The sequence below is a fragment of the Hypanus sabinus genome, chromosome 5 (genome assembly GCF_030144855.1).
Source record: "Hypanus sabinus isolate sHypSab1 chromosome 5, sHypSab1.hap1, whole genome shotgun sequence".
NCBI classification, from domain to species: Eukaryota; Metazoa; Chordata; class Chondrichthyes; order Myliobatiformes; family Dasyatidae; genus Hypanus; species Hypanus sabinus.
The window spans coordinates 55,672,326-55,688,681 of NC_082710.1; the positions used below are offsets into that span (position 1 = coordinate 55,672,326).

Genomic DNA, 16,356 nt, shown 5'->3' on the forward strand with positions numbered 1-16,356 from the left:
TGGGAGATACTGGATACACAAAGAAAGCATCCTTTTCATTACTGTTTTAAACTGTACAGCTTTCTCCAATATCCATGTTATTTCAAATTGTCAGGTTTAGACACGTGTCCTTAACCAGAATTGTTAGGGAGGATCTGAATAGAATGTTATTGACTGAGTACTTGGATGCCCTCAACCATTCTTAGCTGCATATATTTCATGTTGCTTGTCATGTCCTGCAGGAAATTCCAGAACCATTGAAGGCAATATGTTTTTTATTGCAACTTGCTGTATTTGTAATGGTTGATGATACAGTTAGGTCTCATATTAGAATTAACCCTATTAGAATTAACTAAATATATTTATCCAAAGGGCTGGTCTGCCTGTGTCAAATTTATGGATTTAAAACTTAATTTCATGATATTGATAACAATTGTGGAATGTCTCTGTTTTAAAAGCGAGCAGTAGTAACTGTGTGGTTCCAAACACCAAATTGTACCTATTTCTTTATTCTGGATTCCTTCCATTTTCCTCAAGCCTTTTGTGGATTTTGTCTTCAACCACTTATTAAATACCTTCTTAATACATTCAGCTTCAAAAATCAGTTGAAGTATAAGGTATTCTATAAGTGCCATCACTGTCCAGTTTACAAAGAAGCTAACAGAGCAGAAATCTTGAACCTGATTTTTTCTCTTTATGGAGCCCAAGCACAACATAATGAAATACCCAATCACTGTGCTTTGATTTTTAGGGAATGGTTTGACTTGATTTGGAAAAATGTTGAGTTCCTTTTGTGGCATATGTTTACATTTTATCTAAAGTTATGAATTAGATTTAAATATTTTCTGTCACACCCAAAATCATATACATCAGATTTCTAACATTAATCTTGCACTGAACTAATAACTAAGAAGTTAGAATGTTTATTGGCTGGAGTCTACGAAAGCTGATGAATACCACCATTCTGCACTATTTGAAACTTTTCTAAAATTGGCTTCAACTGAAAAGCTATTGCAGAAAATGAATAAGTTGCCTCTCTGTGCTCTATTTTACATGATCAATTTACACGTACTCCTTTTTTATGAATACTGAATAGCATGGTTTCATCAGATAAATCAAACCTTTAACGTACAGGTCTTTGAGCTCATTTTATGCAGTATTCTTGGTTTTGCCATTAGGTCTCTAACAATAATGGGATAGCTGGTTGAAGTCTGACTTACTGGTTTGCTTAGAGGATGGAATGGCCTACCTAGAATGCTGGGTAAACTGCTCCAATTTGATGGTGAGTCTTTATTTTCATTTTTCTCCAGGTTACTCAGCAAGAAGTTTGAGTCTTTTTTGGTTGTGGGTTGGTCAGGCAAACAAGAAAGGGGCAAACTAGGAGGATTTGCCATTTATGGAGGTGGCAGTGAGTATGCAATGTGAGGCAGCTGCAGGACCCTCAAAAAGAGAATACTGTTAGGTCTGCACAGGTTGCTACCTCCCAGTGTCCACCCAGCTATCAGGAGTCACCTGCCACTTATTTCCTTCTCATCACCTGCAGCCTATTTGAACCCAGCTCTCACCCACAATTCCTATTCACTCATTCAATCTAGCCAGCCTCAACCAGTTGCCCTGAGACTTCAGTTACCTTGTTGCCTGTGGTGTTAGTATCTGCTCTCTCTTGTTTTGTAACCCTCGTGGCTTGTTATTTAGCAGTTTATTATTAAAGTTATTGTTCACCACTAAATCATCTTTGCTGCTCTGCATTTGGGTCAAACCTCCTTTACATTTCCTGACAAGATGAGTGAGCCAGCAAATAAGCCAGCAGGGAGTCATCTGTTGACATATGTACACAGTCCAGAAGCGAGAGAAAACCATTGACTATCTGCTCACCACTCTCAACCAGCTCTCCATCTTAATATAGCAACCCTTTGCCAGTCAGCCTCTGCCCTTGGAGCTGTGGTTTTCCATGTTAATGAAAGCAATGATAGGGCAAAAGGTCATGTGTGCCATCCCTTCATGCTCAGCTTAGTTGTAGTCATCCCGAGGCCAAATACTGATGGTAAGAGGAGCAATATTTGCATCACTGCGATGGGTTTAATCACGTGTTTAAGAATCTGGGCCCACCTGCCTGCAACCTCAGTTGACCTCACTCAATAAATCCATGGAGAGGGAGGAAACCCTTGACCTTACCAAATTTCCACAGGAGTACCATGACTTAGCCATCACCTTCAGTAAAATAAGCCTGCACCCTGCTGCCTCACAGATCACATGACTGCACAATTGACCTTCTCCCGAGCACCACCCCTCCTTGAGGTAATCTGCTCTCCCTCTGCCCTCCTGAGACGCATGATTGACTACCTCGTTGAAGCACTACAGCACAGCTTCAACCCATCATTCTAGTCCTAGCTGGTTTAGGGTTCTTCTTTGTCAAGAAGGAAGATGGGGCTCTTTAACCCGCATTGACTACCATGGACTCAACAAAATCACCATTAGCAATAACTAACCTACATTCTTAACGGATAGCACATTTGAAGCACTGTGTGAGGCCCAGATCTTCACCAAAGTGGATCTACGGAGCATGTGGATCCACCAGGGGGATTAGTGGAAGATGGCGTTCATAATACCTACTGGCTCCTATGAATACTTTCAGACTTTCTAACAGTCAACTGTTTTCCAGGCCTTTATCAATGAGATCCTCTGAGACATGCTACACAGGTTTGTGTTCATCTACTGTGACGGCATCCTCATCTTTCTAAAGTCACATCTGTCGTATCCGATTAGTCTTTCAGTATCTCCACGAAAACCAATTGTACTGCAAGTTAGAGAAATGCCATTCCAACACCCCACTGATTTCCTTCCTGGGTAATGTCCTTTCTCCCCAAGGCAAAACCATGGACCTAGAGAAAGTGTACTATCATTGAATGACCCAACCACACTCCTCAAACTGCTGCATCACTTTGTGGGCTTCTCCAATATCTACTGCCAACTCATCAGAATTTATAGCCAAATTGCTGCTCCTTCATCTCCCTCAACAATCACTTACAGTGTGGATAACTTGGTCTGCTGATGTGAGTCATGCTTCCGAGGAGCTCAAGAGATACTTTGTCACTACTCCCAATCACCGCAATGCGAGCCCTTCCAGACCACTGGTGGTAGAGGTGGACATATCTGACATGGACACGCAGGCCATCCTCTCCCAGGGAGGACTGAACAGGAAGACACACTCTTGTTCCTTCTTCTTGTGCAACCTCAGTTCTACACAGCACCATTATAGTGTAGAAGACAGGGAGTTACTCACCATCATATGGACCTTCATCATCAAATGAGGAATGGAGTCAAGGGCTGATGGGAAACACTGTGCCCTTCCTGATCTGGATTGACCACCAAAACCTTATATCCATACAACAGACCCTATAGCTCAATCCACGTTAGGCTCACAGGACTCTCTTCTTCAAGTGGTTCAACTCCATCATATTCTACCGATTCGGCTTCAAGAACACAAAATGTGGACGGCCTGTCATGGCATTTTGACCCAGCTGAAACTGAGATCAACCCTCAGCCCATTATTCTATCCTCCCAATTCCTTGCCCCGATCACCTGGAACCTTGAGAACTGGATCCATCAGGCCCCACAGCATGAGCTTGCTTTGGCCAACACACCTCATGTGCCACACATGTTATTACTGACGGTCATATGCTCTGAGGCCCACACCCTATCCCTCTATGGACCATGCATGTCAGACCCTGTATTTTCTGTGATGCTGTTTCTGTTGGCCCACCATAATCGCAGATGTACAACAGTTCCATGCCACCTGCCCTCAATGTGCCCAGTCCAATTCCTCCAACCATTGGCCCTCTGGGCTCCTGCAGCCTCTGCCGGTCTCACATGGCCATGGACTTCAGCAAGCGTTTTCCCAATTCTGATGGAGCCATGATGATCATGACAGTGGTGGACTGGTACTTCAAAGTGGTCTACTTCATTGCTCTCCCCAAACTTCTGTCAACCGCTAAGATGGCAGATTCTGGTTCTCCACCAAGTAGTTCACCTCCACACCTTCACCCAGGACATTGTGTTGGACTGGGGCCCACAATTCGTTTCCCACTTCTGGCAAGCCTTTTGCTCTCTCCTCTGCACAATAGTGAGTTGTGCTTTGGCTAACATCCACAGACCAATGGGCAGACAGAGAGAGCCTATCAGCATGTGAAGTTTCTGCTCTGTTTCACTGCCTCTAACCCTTCCTTATGGAAGAAGCATTTGCTCTGCGCTGAGCTGTCCCACAATCTACACACCGCCTTTGCTATGGGTATGTCACCTTTTGAAGTACTTCATAGCTATGAACCCTGTTTTTCCCCACAGAGGAGGATATCCATCCACCAGGGCCCTTGTTCACTGCTGCTGTAAGGATCGGAGGAGGGCACTGAGAGCCATTCAAGCCACGAACCATGCTTACTGCCACCAGGCCAACTGTTGGCGGTGCCCAGCCGACTGCTTCAGCCTGGGGACTGTGCTTGGCTGTCCACCTGAGATCTCCCCCTGTGCACTGCCTGCCGCAAGTTCTTGCTTTGGATTACTGGTTCCTTAGAAATTACCCACTGCATCAATCTACCCACCTTCCACATGCCCTGCCTCAAGGCCGTGGTCCATGGACCACTCAACCACCTGAGCCTGCACCTCTGCAACCTAGGATGGTGGGATGTGATCCAGTGTACACTGTTCACCACAGAAGTACCACACTGAAGGGTTCTCATTGTTGTGGACGCAGTGTGCAGTACCTGGTTGACTGAAAAGGGTATGGCCTGGAGGAGAGGTTTGGATCCATAGACATGACCCATCTGGATTGCCCAGGGCCGTCGGCTGCCAGCAGTAGCAGGTGTGGTCCTGTGAGGCCTGTACAGCCATGCACCTCCCATTCTCAAGCCACTATCAGATTTCACCTGACACGTGTTTCCAACGTATCAGCTGCAGCCTATTTAAACCCAACTCTCATCCACAATCCTTGTTCACTCATTTGAACCAGCCAGCCCCAAGCAGTTGTCCGAGTCTTCAGTTAGCTTGTTTCCTGTGGTGTTAGTATTTGCTCTCACTTGTTTTTTGGCCCCTTGTGGCTGGTTATCTTGCAGTTTATTATTATCCACCTCTGAATCGTCTCCACTGCCCTGTGTTTGGGTCAAGCTTCCTCCACATTTCCTGATGGGCTGCTGCCATGTTCTTAGGGAGATGTGCACAAGTAACAACGTTCAAATGACTTATGCTCCTTTCATCTCAAAAGCAGAGTTGGGAACCTATTTGCTGGCTGAATTTGGCTGTCCTTGCCTTGCTCCAAATGACAAGTTTCATAAACCCTGGAATACCTAGACAATCAATGTCAAACTCACTTGTATTGAAATAACAGAACAAATAACAGGGACAGGGATTACTTCACAGTCCTGGCTCTCAGAAGTGCATTTGTCAGATGCCATATAATGGTGATTTGCTGTTGGCGTTTACACCTTCCCATTTAACTGCCCAGTACTCCCTTCCCCAATTCCCTGGGAAGAGGAAGAGAGGCAGTGGGGAAAGTTAAAATTACCCCAACAGGGAGTCTTCAATGGAATGGGTTCTGTTCTCCAAAACAAGTGGAACATTTAACCACAGAAAAACATAAAGCTCTGTCTTACATTTCAAACTTTGTTCTGTGGGTTAACAGCCATCAAGTATTAAGATGGATTGATAATTTAACGGCTTTGCAGAAATCGATATGGTAACCTTATACTGTGTTGTGGTGTATTAAATTTTGTAAAATATTGTATGAAGTTGTAAACAGCTTCAAATGACACTTTAACTCTTGGTGAGCTCACAGTGCCAAACTGTAATGGGCTGGGTTGATAAGACCCAAAAGACCCAAACCAATTTGAGTGTCTAAGAGATGTGCAAATAAGCGTACAAGCACAGTAAAGTAACTTAAGCCTAATTTATTATCCTAAAATATAAAGCACACATATACCACACAAAATACCACATAGCAAGTCACCAAGATTTCCACAGAGATTTCAGGGCTCACAATTCTTAGTCTTCACTTGATTGTTGCTTTCATCAGGTGATTTGTTTGCCACTGTTGTCGGGGGAACTTTGAAGTCTGACACATGAAATCACCCTAGGTCTGTCCCTTGGTCCAAATGAATTCCCAAGAATTGAGTGAAAGGTGCCTCAATAAATAGATGTTCAATCCATAAGCACAGCAAGACACACAGAGATGGACGAACCATTTGATCTTTTGTTCTCATGTCACTAACTCAGAATGGTTTCTATTGTAACATTGCCTTTTTGGCATGCATCTTTATCTCCCAAAGTAATTTGTAGACCACACCCTTATTACTGCTTTGGGGTCTGTATATAACTCCTATTAGGGTCTTTTCCCCCTTTAATCTCTTCACAATGATTTAATACCTTCTGACCCTATGTCATCTCCTTCTAATGATTTGATTTCATTTTTTTTTACCAACAGAGCAACACCACCCTTTCTGCCTTACTGCCTGTCCTTTCGATACAATGTGTATGCTTGGACATTATGGTCTCTTGTGTCTGTAAAGTTCATTATATTTTTCACTACTGGTATGCCAATCATGAATTTGTAGGTATTTGTGATTTTGCAGGCATCTGCATCTCACTTGCCAGACCCATTCAATTAAAATTACTATTCTGAATTTGTGCTTTTTGTGTGATTTCCTGTTAAAGCTTAAACGTGTTTTTCGCTAGGTTGGATCATAGAAAAATACTAAGTTGCAATCTAATTGGTCACCATTTTATCGAACGTGGAGCAGGTATGAGTGTTCAGGTGACCTTACCAAGCTCCTAGTTTATACGTTTGCCTGATAATTGTTTAACTATTGTTATTAATACTGTGGAGGAACTAACAACAGAAACCTTTTCTAAAGGTTCTCCAAAACTGAGACATTTCATAAATAATGGGATCTATTAAATGTTCTTCTGGTTTCAACATTAAGCAATTGCTGATGTGCATTTATTTTGATATAACCCTGCAGAAAGTGAGAAGGTTCAAGTTCCTGGGTGTCAGGATCTCTGAGGACCTAACCTGTATCCAACATATCGATGCAGTTATAAAGAAGGCAAGACAGCAACAATACTTCATTAGGAGATTGAAGAGATTTGGTATGACAACAAATACATTCAAAGACTTCTATAGATGTACCATGGAGAGCATTCTGACAGGCTGCATCACTGACTGGTATGGGGGGTGGGGGAGAAGCTACTGCGCCGGACTGAAAGAAGCTGTAGAGGTTTGTAAATTCAGTTGGCTCCATTTGGGTACTAGCCTACAAAGTAACCAGGACATCTTTAGGGAGTGGTGTCTCAGAAAGGCAGCATCCATTATTAAGGACCTCCAGCACCCAGGGCATGCCCTTTTCTCACTGTTACCATCAGGTAGGAGGTATATAAGCCTGAAGGCACACACTCAGTGATTCAGGATCAGCTTCTTCCCCTCCGCCATCCAATTCTTAACTGGACCTAAGAACCTATGAACACTACCTCACTTTTAAAATATGTATTATTTCTGGTTTTGCATGATTTTTCATCTATTCAATATACATATACTGCAATTTATTTATTTACTTATTTATTTCTTCTATATTATGTATTGCATTGAACTGCTGCTGCTAAATCAACAAATTTCACGACACGTCGCTGATAATAAACCTGATTCGGATTCAAACAAATTTTAATCAAAGGGGATTCTGATCAAGTTACAGGTGCCTCATTATGCAATATTCTATCATTTCCAAGTATAGTGAAAGCACATTCTACCCTACAACACTTGTGGAACCAAACTAGTTCACCAGTATCAACCCCTTGAAGCTCAAGAGTCATGTTACTGTTGCATGGATATCTACATCCAGACCACAGAGGATGTTGCTACTTTGAGTAGGTGTTTTATCCTTGCCAGTCTGGCTGTTGTCTGCACTCAAGGAATTCACAAATTTCAAGAGGTAAGACCCAAGGTGTTGTCTTCTTTTTCGGCAGTGTCTGGAAGACCTGAGAAAGAAGGTACTTCCTTCCTGCCTCAGGGTATTGATTACTTTAGTTGTCTGCTTGTGATTTCATTTTGCTAATAAAATGGACTGACTGCCACCTTTCAGCTGAGGTCATGGGGGTTAGAGGTCCAGGGTCAGAAGTCTATGTGAGTCTGGAGTTCAAGGCCCAGAATTCAAAGTCCCGTGATCGGTGAGCTTGAGGCTGATACTGAAGCCCGAAGGTTAAAAGTGAAGCTGGTAAACCTGGAAGTTGGAAGCCCGAAGTCTGCAAGTCCAGGCCAAGGGCTGGAGGTTTGAGGCCCGCATGCGGCTTGTCCTGGGCTCGGAGGCCTGTCTGTGTGTGTGAGTGGGTGGGTGGAAAAGGGCTTGTATTGTTATTGTTGTTCTGCTCTGTTGCTGTTGTTATTGCTGTTGCTTTGTTTTGTTCTGCTGAATGCTTTGAGCGTGCTATGTTGGCACCAAGGTGTGTGCTGCATTTCACTGAGTGGTTTGATGGACATGTGATCAATAAATGAATCTGACTCCAGCCGCCACTTGAATTCCCCTCAACAAACTTTTACACACACACACACTTACTTGAAATATTTCTGTATCAATTTTTCCATATCTAAAGTTGGTGTACATGCTTGGAGTCAGGTTAAGCTCAAACTATGAAACAGTGGTGTCAACTAACAAAACCTCAGTTATTTTAAACAAATGTTGCAAACTAAATTTTTAAAGAAATGTTGAACCATCACAAAAAAAGTGAATTTAATACAGACAAGGGTGAGTTGTTGCACCTTGATAGGACCAAACAGGGTAGGTCTTACATGATGAAAACAATAGGACGCTGAGGAGTGAGGTAGAACAAAGGGATCTGGGAATACAGTATAGGTCCATTATTCATGGAAAGATACATCACAGGTAAATGGGGTCATAAAGAAAGCTTTTGGTACATTGCCTTTATAAATGAAAGTTATGCTGAAGCTGTATATGATGTTGGTGAGGCCTAATTTGGAATATTATATGCAGCTTTGGTCACCTACCCGCAGGAAAGATGCAAGTAAGGTTGAAAGAGTGAAGAGCAAATTTACAAGGATGTTGGCAGAACTGGAGATCCTGAGTTATAAGGAAAGATTGAATAGATTAGGACTTTATTCCTTGGAACGTAGAAGATTGAGGGGAGATTTGGTACAGGTACAGAGGTTGGGTGGGACTACAATAAGTGGTCATGGGCTAAGGATGAAAGGTGAAAAATTTAAGGGGAACGTGAGGGGAAATTTCTTCACTCAGCATCATGAGAGTGTGGAATGAGATGCCAGTACAAGTCGTGCATGTGAACTTGATTTTCACATTTAAGAGAAGTTTGGAAGGTACATGGATGGCAGGGATATGGATGGCTATGGTGTGGATGCAGGTCGGTGGGACTAAGTGGTTTAAATGATTCGGCATGGACAGTGTGTGCAATGTGACACAACTGATAGCTATCTTTGTCAATATATTGCTTGTGTGTCCAATTATGGTAGTAAAGACTTGTAACACAGCTGCTGCTGAAATAATGAATTATGCAGCTGAAAAATCTAATAGCTATATCCTCCATCTAATATTTTGATGGATTTAATCTTCTGAGCTCACAGGAGAACAATGTAGCAATATTAAAATGGAAACATATTTCATGCAAACTTAAGCTCTTAGAAGCTTACCTGAATACATGTCATGAGGGGGCCCTGGTGATCGACCCAGAGCGCTGTCCACAGTATCTTGCGGTGACGTAGCAGGCTGCAGTGGTTGAATAGTGAGGCAGTCATTCAGCATGTCCCGATCCGGCTCGTTACTGGATCGTAACTGTAACAAATACAAAACGAATCGGAGAAAAGGACAACTAAAAGCTTTCACAACAGATGCCAAATCTGTTACAGATTAAAAATACATTATTAGGGAGTGCAGTGAAGCATTTACTCTTGAAATGGATTATTAAATGAAATAGGCTATAACAAATCCCTTATTGTTAACTATTCAGGAATGATTTATTATGCTCTACATAGGAACTAAAGAAGCTATGCAACACAGTTACATATTTAAAAATGAACACTTCAGAATGGTAAAGGAGAAAATTATTCAGTTTAATTTAGCCTGTAATTTTGACCTCCCTTATGACAGACTCACACTTCAAAATGAAGTGTATGAAGCATGCAGACAGAAATGCAATTTACCCTTAGTGCAATAACCAAATCAGATATAACAGGTGCATTTCTTCCATTCAGTAATAAATCTTTCTATCAATTCATTTAAAGGCCTTTCATTAAAATAGACTACTTTGCCACTGTGCAAGTCGACTTTCTGTACTGTATATGATGTGCAATGTGCCTTGTGATCACTGAGCTAGAAACTGTACAGCCCCTGAAAATGTATAGTCGATGAATGTGTGGGGTTAGCACTATTAGAAGTCATCCATCTGGTATTAACTGTGAGACAATAAATGCACCATTTGCAATAAATATGAAAATTCACAGTTGAGACGCACTGGGTTTTCGGCCATCCGGGAAGTGGAAGGTGGGGGGCAGAAGATTGGGTACGTTACCTGTGTACAATGTCTTGTGTATGTTACTCAAAATGGCTTCTTTGGTTTGTTAAGAGTAGGAATGCTTCTTTGTCTGATAAGTGTTTCTCTCGCAGTTGTTTAGCTTTAGACTTGCTGAAATGGGTATTGTATTCATTTGTTAACCAAAGGGGAATGTTATTTTGTCTTGTGAGGCTGGGAACTTGGGGGGGGGGGGAGGTTTGTGGGTTTTCGAGAGAGTCGGGAGGAAGATGCCAAGGAAGGTGGACGTGCACTGCACTGCTTGGTTGACCACCGGGGGGTGGTCACGGGTGCGAAGACGTGGAGGTCGGAGGCAAGTGACGAGGGGTTGAATGGTTCGATGGTTGAGCTCCAACGATGTGCACTAAACTGACTGAACTTTGATAAGTTGGCACCTTTTGCTTTTTCTTTTCTTTCATATATATTGTATTGCCTAGTACTCTTTTAGTTTTAGAAAATTCTTTAAAGTGTATTTCATAACGGTATCTGGTGTGAATTTGATACTGTGTGCGGGCGCGAGGCATAAACTTAATTCTCACAGCACCTGCGTGTACGGGAGGTGGGATTGGTGTGTGGCTGGATCTCCTTTTCCCCTAGACATATACCAGCCTGTTGGTTAAGTGTTACACCTGCATCAAGGCTCACCCTCGGTGCTGGATGACACTGTGTATTTCAAGATCCTTGCAGCAGAGCGCCACTGGAATGTTGCTCACTCATTACCCTCACGGTCTCTCAGTGCATGTGAAAGATGAGCTGTCTAGCCAGGAGATGCCCACTGACCTTGACAGTCTCATTACTTTAGCCGTTCAAAATGACAAGCGTCTTATGGAACGACCTTCCAGGTCGTCATCCAGAACCCTAGATCCGTTCCCAGAATCATTTCTGGTTTCAGGACCCTTGTCTTCAATGCCTCCAGAACTCGTGCGGTTAGGAAGAGCTCCCTTAACACTCCCAGGAGCATGAGCATCAATGGAGAAACAGCTCGTGGGTTTACAGCTGAGCCTCTAATCACCAACGCATCAAATTCCCACTGTGTCCGGGAAAACGGCACCACCAAGTAGCGATGAGGGGCCACCTATCTGATAAGTTCCATACCGGCCCCTCGTTCCAACACTAAAGCTCGACTCAGTCTCTGTCCTCCTCCACCCCCACAGGAATACCACCGCTTGGCCATCACCTTCAGTGAAAGGGAAAGCAGCAGCACCCTGATGCCTCACAGACCACATGACTGTGTGATCGACCTCTTTCTGGGCACTACCCCTCCCCGAGGTTGTCTGTCCTCCCTCTCCTCTCCTGCGATGCAAACCATGAATGGCCACATTGCTGAAGTGCTCCATCAAGGCTTTATTCGATCATCCCAGTCCCCAGCCAGTGCAGGATTTTTTTTTGTGTCAAAAAGAAAGATGGGGATCTTTTCCCCTGCTTCGACTCCTGTGGAGTCAATAAGATCACCATTAAGAACTGCTGCCCTCTCCTCCTTGATAGATGGCACGTTCAAAACATCCTGTGAGGCCCAGACTGGATCTATGGAGCACATTCAACATGATCCGTAAGCACCAGGGGATGAGTGGAAGGCAGCATTAATAACACCCACAGGCCACTATGAATGCTGAGTGATGCCCTTCAGACTTTCCAACAGTTCAGCCATTTTACAACCTTCATCAATGAAATCCTCCAAGGTATGCTCTACAGTATGTTCATCTGCTTCAACAACATCATCATCTTCTCCCAGGACCCCCAAGACCATGTCTATCATGTCCATTCAATCCTTTAGGGTCTCCTTGAAAACCAGCTGTCCTGCAGGTTAGGAAAATGCCAGTCCCATAACTCAGTATTTCCCTGAAACAGCTACAGCACATCTTGGGCTTCTCCAGCTTCTACCGCTATCTTGGCAGCAACTACAGCCAAATTGCCACTCATCTCAACCTCCCTCACCAAGTCGCCTACCTCGTGGATAATCTGGCCTGCTGCCGCAGACTATGCTTTCAAGGAGCTCAAGAGACACTTCACTACCACTTCCATTCTCCACTATCTGAGCCCTCCAGACCTTTTATGGTGAAGGTTGACACATCTAATGTTGGATGCCGGACCCATCCTCTCTGAGCAAGGACAGGATGGGAAGGCATGTCCTTGTGCTGCCCTTTTGTGCAAGCTTAACTTGGCACTGCATCGTTACGGTGTAGGAGATAGGGAACTACTCACTATTAAATGGGCCTTGGAGGAATGTGTAAATTGGGGAACACCAAGCCCTTCTTGATTGGATTGACCACCAGAACTTCAGCAGACCCGCCAACTCAACCCATATCAGGCTCGCAGAGCCGTCTTCTTCAAGCAATTCAACTTCAGCATCTCCTACCAACCAACCCGAGACACTAGGGCAGATGTCCTGTCATGACAGTTCAACCCAGCTGAAATAGAGGTTGTCCCTAAGTCCATTATTCCATCCTCACAGATTCTCACCCCAATTGCCTGGGATCTTGAGAACCAGATCCATCAGGCCCTGCTGCATGAGCCTGCTCCGACTGACACGCCTGATAACGGCATGTACTTGCAGACAGCAGTGCGCTCTGAGGCACTCCAGTAGGCCCGCTCTTCACCCTTCTCGGATTGTCCAGGGGTATGACGGACCCTGTACTATCTGCACCACCAGTTCTGGATGCCCGCCATGATGCAAGTTCGTCACTGCCTGCTGTCAATGTGCCCAGTCTAATTCTTCCAATCAGCGGCCCTCTTGGCTTCTGCAGCCTCTACCAGTCCCCAGAGATCATGGTCCCACATTGCCCTGGATTTCATCATGGGTTTTCCACCTTCCGATGGGGCCACAGTGATCATGATAGAAGTGGATCAGTTCTCCAATATGGCCAATCTCATTGCTCTCTCAAAAGTTCCGTCAGCCACTGAGATGATGGACTTGGTTCTCCAACATGTAGTTCACTTCCACAGTTTCCCTCCAGGCATTGTGACAGACTGGGGCCTATAATTTCTCCCCCACTTCTGGCGAGCCTTCTGCTCCCTCCTTTGCACCTTGGTGAATTTGTCCTCTGGCTTTTGTCTGTAGATCAATGGTCAAACAGAAACAGCCAATCAGCAGGTGGATAAGTTTCTGCAAAGCTTTGTTGCCTCTAAACCGTTCCAAATGGAAGAAGTATCTGCTCTGGGCTGAAGTGTTACGCAGTCTACACACCACTTCTGGCACTGGTCAGTCACTCTTTGAAACGCTTCATGGCTGCCAACCCCCTGTTGTTCCCTGTGGAGGAGCCAATGGTGGAGGTCCTTTCTGTGAGGGCCCAGGTTCACCACTGCTGGAATGCTTGAAACAGGGCATGGAGGACCATCCTGACTGCTGCCAGGGTAAATGCTGTTTGTGGCCAGCCAGACGACTTCAGCCTTGGGACCATGTCTGGCTGTCCCCATGTGAGCTGGCCCAGCGCATTGACTCTTGCAGGCTCTTGCCCCGGTTCATTGGTCCCTTCAGGATTATCCGCCTCACCAATCCTACCACTTACCATCTCCAACTGCCTCCGTGCCTCAGGATCACACCCACTGTACCTTCCACATGATCTGCCTCAAACCCGTTGTCCATGGACCACTCAACCCATCGGACACTGCACCTCTCGAGGCAAGGATGCTGGAAGGAGGTTGATTGATTCGCGTCATCGTGGGTGGGGTGTGCAGTATCTGGTTGACTGGGAGGTGTACAGCCCAGATGAGAAATCTTGGGTGCCTTGCAGTTTCCTCTTGGATCTGTCACTCATTGACAGTTCCACAGGATCCATCTGAACCATACTGGGCCCTTGGTTGCTAGGATGGGTGGTCCTTTGAGGGCTGCACTGACAGCCACCTCCCAGTCTCCACCCCGCTAACAGGAGTTACTTGCCGCTAGTTTCCAACTCATCACCTGCAGCCTATTTAAACTCAGTTCTCATCCACAGTCCTTGGCCACCCAAAGAACCGGCCAGCCTCAACCAGTTGCTCCTAGCCTTCAGTTACCTAGAGCCTTATTGTGTGAAATATCTGTTCTCTCTCGTTTTGTGTACTCTTGTGGCTTGTTATTTTGTAGTTTATAATTAAAGTTATCACTCCCCACTAAATTGTCTCTGTTGCTCTGCATTTGGATCAGGCCTCCTTTACGTTTCTTAACAGGAGCATGTAAATGACTGAAGAGCAAATAACTTTTCACAGGCTTCCCACTTCAGTGATTGTGTATTGCTCAAAATGTTTGGCAACATTCAGCACCAATCAGCTGCGCAGTTGGGACTCGATTCAAAACTTAAGTAGTCTGCACATATCCATAGAGTATGTCAAATGCAACTTGTCAGCGGCATGTTTTATAATCACAAATTTGACTGCCTGAAGGATGAGGGCAGTAGGCACTTTGGAACATTCCACTGTTAAATTCATCTCCAAGATAATCGCTATGTAACAGAAGTATTCAGCTTTACCTCCATTGTCACTAACTGCAGCTATTCTTAAGAACCTTGTTCTTATGATAACACTGGACAACAAAGATTTTGCTTCCTGAATACCTTTAGGTGAATCTTATGAATTTTGGGCTACCGATCATGAAAATCACCATAACATTTCCCTATCACACACCATTTTTAATTGATTTTTTATGCAGTTCACAATTATTACAACAAAAGCCCAACAGCAAAATAATAATTAATACAGCGCAAGATAAACATACAATAATATAGTTCAAAACAATGAAGAAAAAGCTTTTTCATACACCATTTTTTAAATAAACCTGTTTATTATTTCAATTCATAATTCAAGTCAATTAAAATGTTGCCTACAAAGTTTCCTGGAAAGTTTCCTATCTTGTCCAGGCATGCTTGGCATGCATAGATGGCATGGCTGCTGCATGGCAGGACAGGTTTTAGTAATAGTTGTTGGGTTCAGGACTGTAAGGATGGATTTTGCTATCCCTAGGCACAAAAATTTCTATGAAGGATTTTGATATTTGAGATAGATGCTTCCCAGAATAACTAATGCCAAGATTAAGGAAAACATTTTTGTTGGTCCACAAATCAAACAGGTCATCAATGACAGGCAATTTGAAGAATTTCTAGTGGAACCGGAGAAAATCACATGGAAGGCATTCAGGAAGTTGTTGAAATTTTTCTCAGCATCTACAGAGAACCAAACTACATGCAGCTGGTTGAAAGCACACTTCAAGCATATAAAACCATGAAATGCAACATGTCACTAAGGGTTCATTTTCTGCATTCCCATTTAGACTTCTTCCCTGCAAATCTTGGTGCTGTTAGTGACGAGCATGGTGAAAGTCTTCACCAGGATATTGCAGTCATGGAGAAAAGATACCAGGGCAACTGGAATCCATCAATGCTGGTGAATTATTGCTTCTCACTTAAGCGAGAAGCCTCAGACACTGAGTACAAATGAAAATCATTAACAAAATAGTTTTAACTAAGTTGAACTATTGCAAAACAAGAGTACCATTATACAATTAAACACATTATATTCAATAAAAGTTAATTTGTTGTTTCTCCAAACTCCTACGTGATACAAGTAGTCTGAAATTATATTTGTGTTCATCTCCAAGCAATCTATCATAAACAAAAATAAAATTCTGAGGAAGCATCACTTTTGAAAATATTTGTTGTCCAGTGAAGAAAAGTGCTATGTATGGTGGCCTTAGCAATGGTAATTGGATGGAAGTGAAAGAACCATGACCATCACGATGTCTTGAAAGATAAAAGACTTTAAAGTAATTGTTACGTGCACATTGAAACATACAGTGTTTGTGCTAATGACCAACAAAGTCTGAGAATTGAGCTG

General features: G+C 43.7%; 1 protein-coding gene across 1 annotated transcript in view; it reads right to left on the reverse strand.

Annotated features, from left to right (window-relative positions):
* The window catches only part of glis3 (GLIS family zinc finger 3), a 485,132-nt gene that overhangs the window by 100,139 nt on the left and 368,637 nt on the right, over positions 1 to 16,356 (reverse strand). The window contains exon 7 of the mRNA XM_059969975.1: positions 9,677 to 9,818. Within this exon, the coding sequence (XP_059825958.1) occupies positions 9,677 to 9,818 (142 nt within the window). The remainder of the gene's footprint in view (positions 1 to 9,676; positions 9,819 to 16,356) is intronic.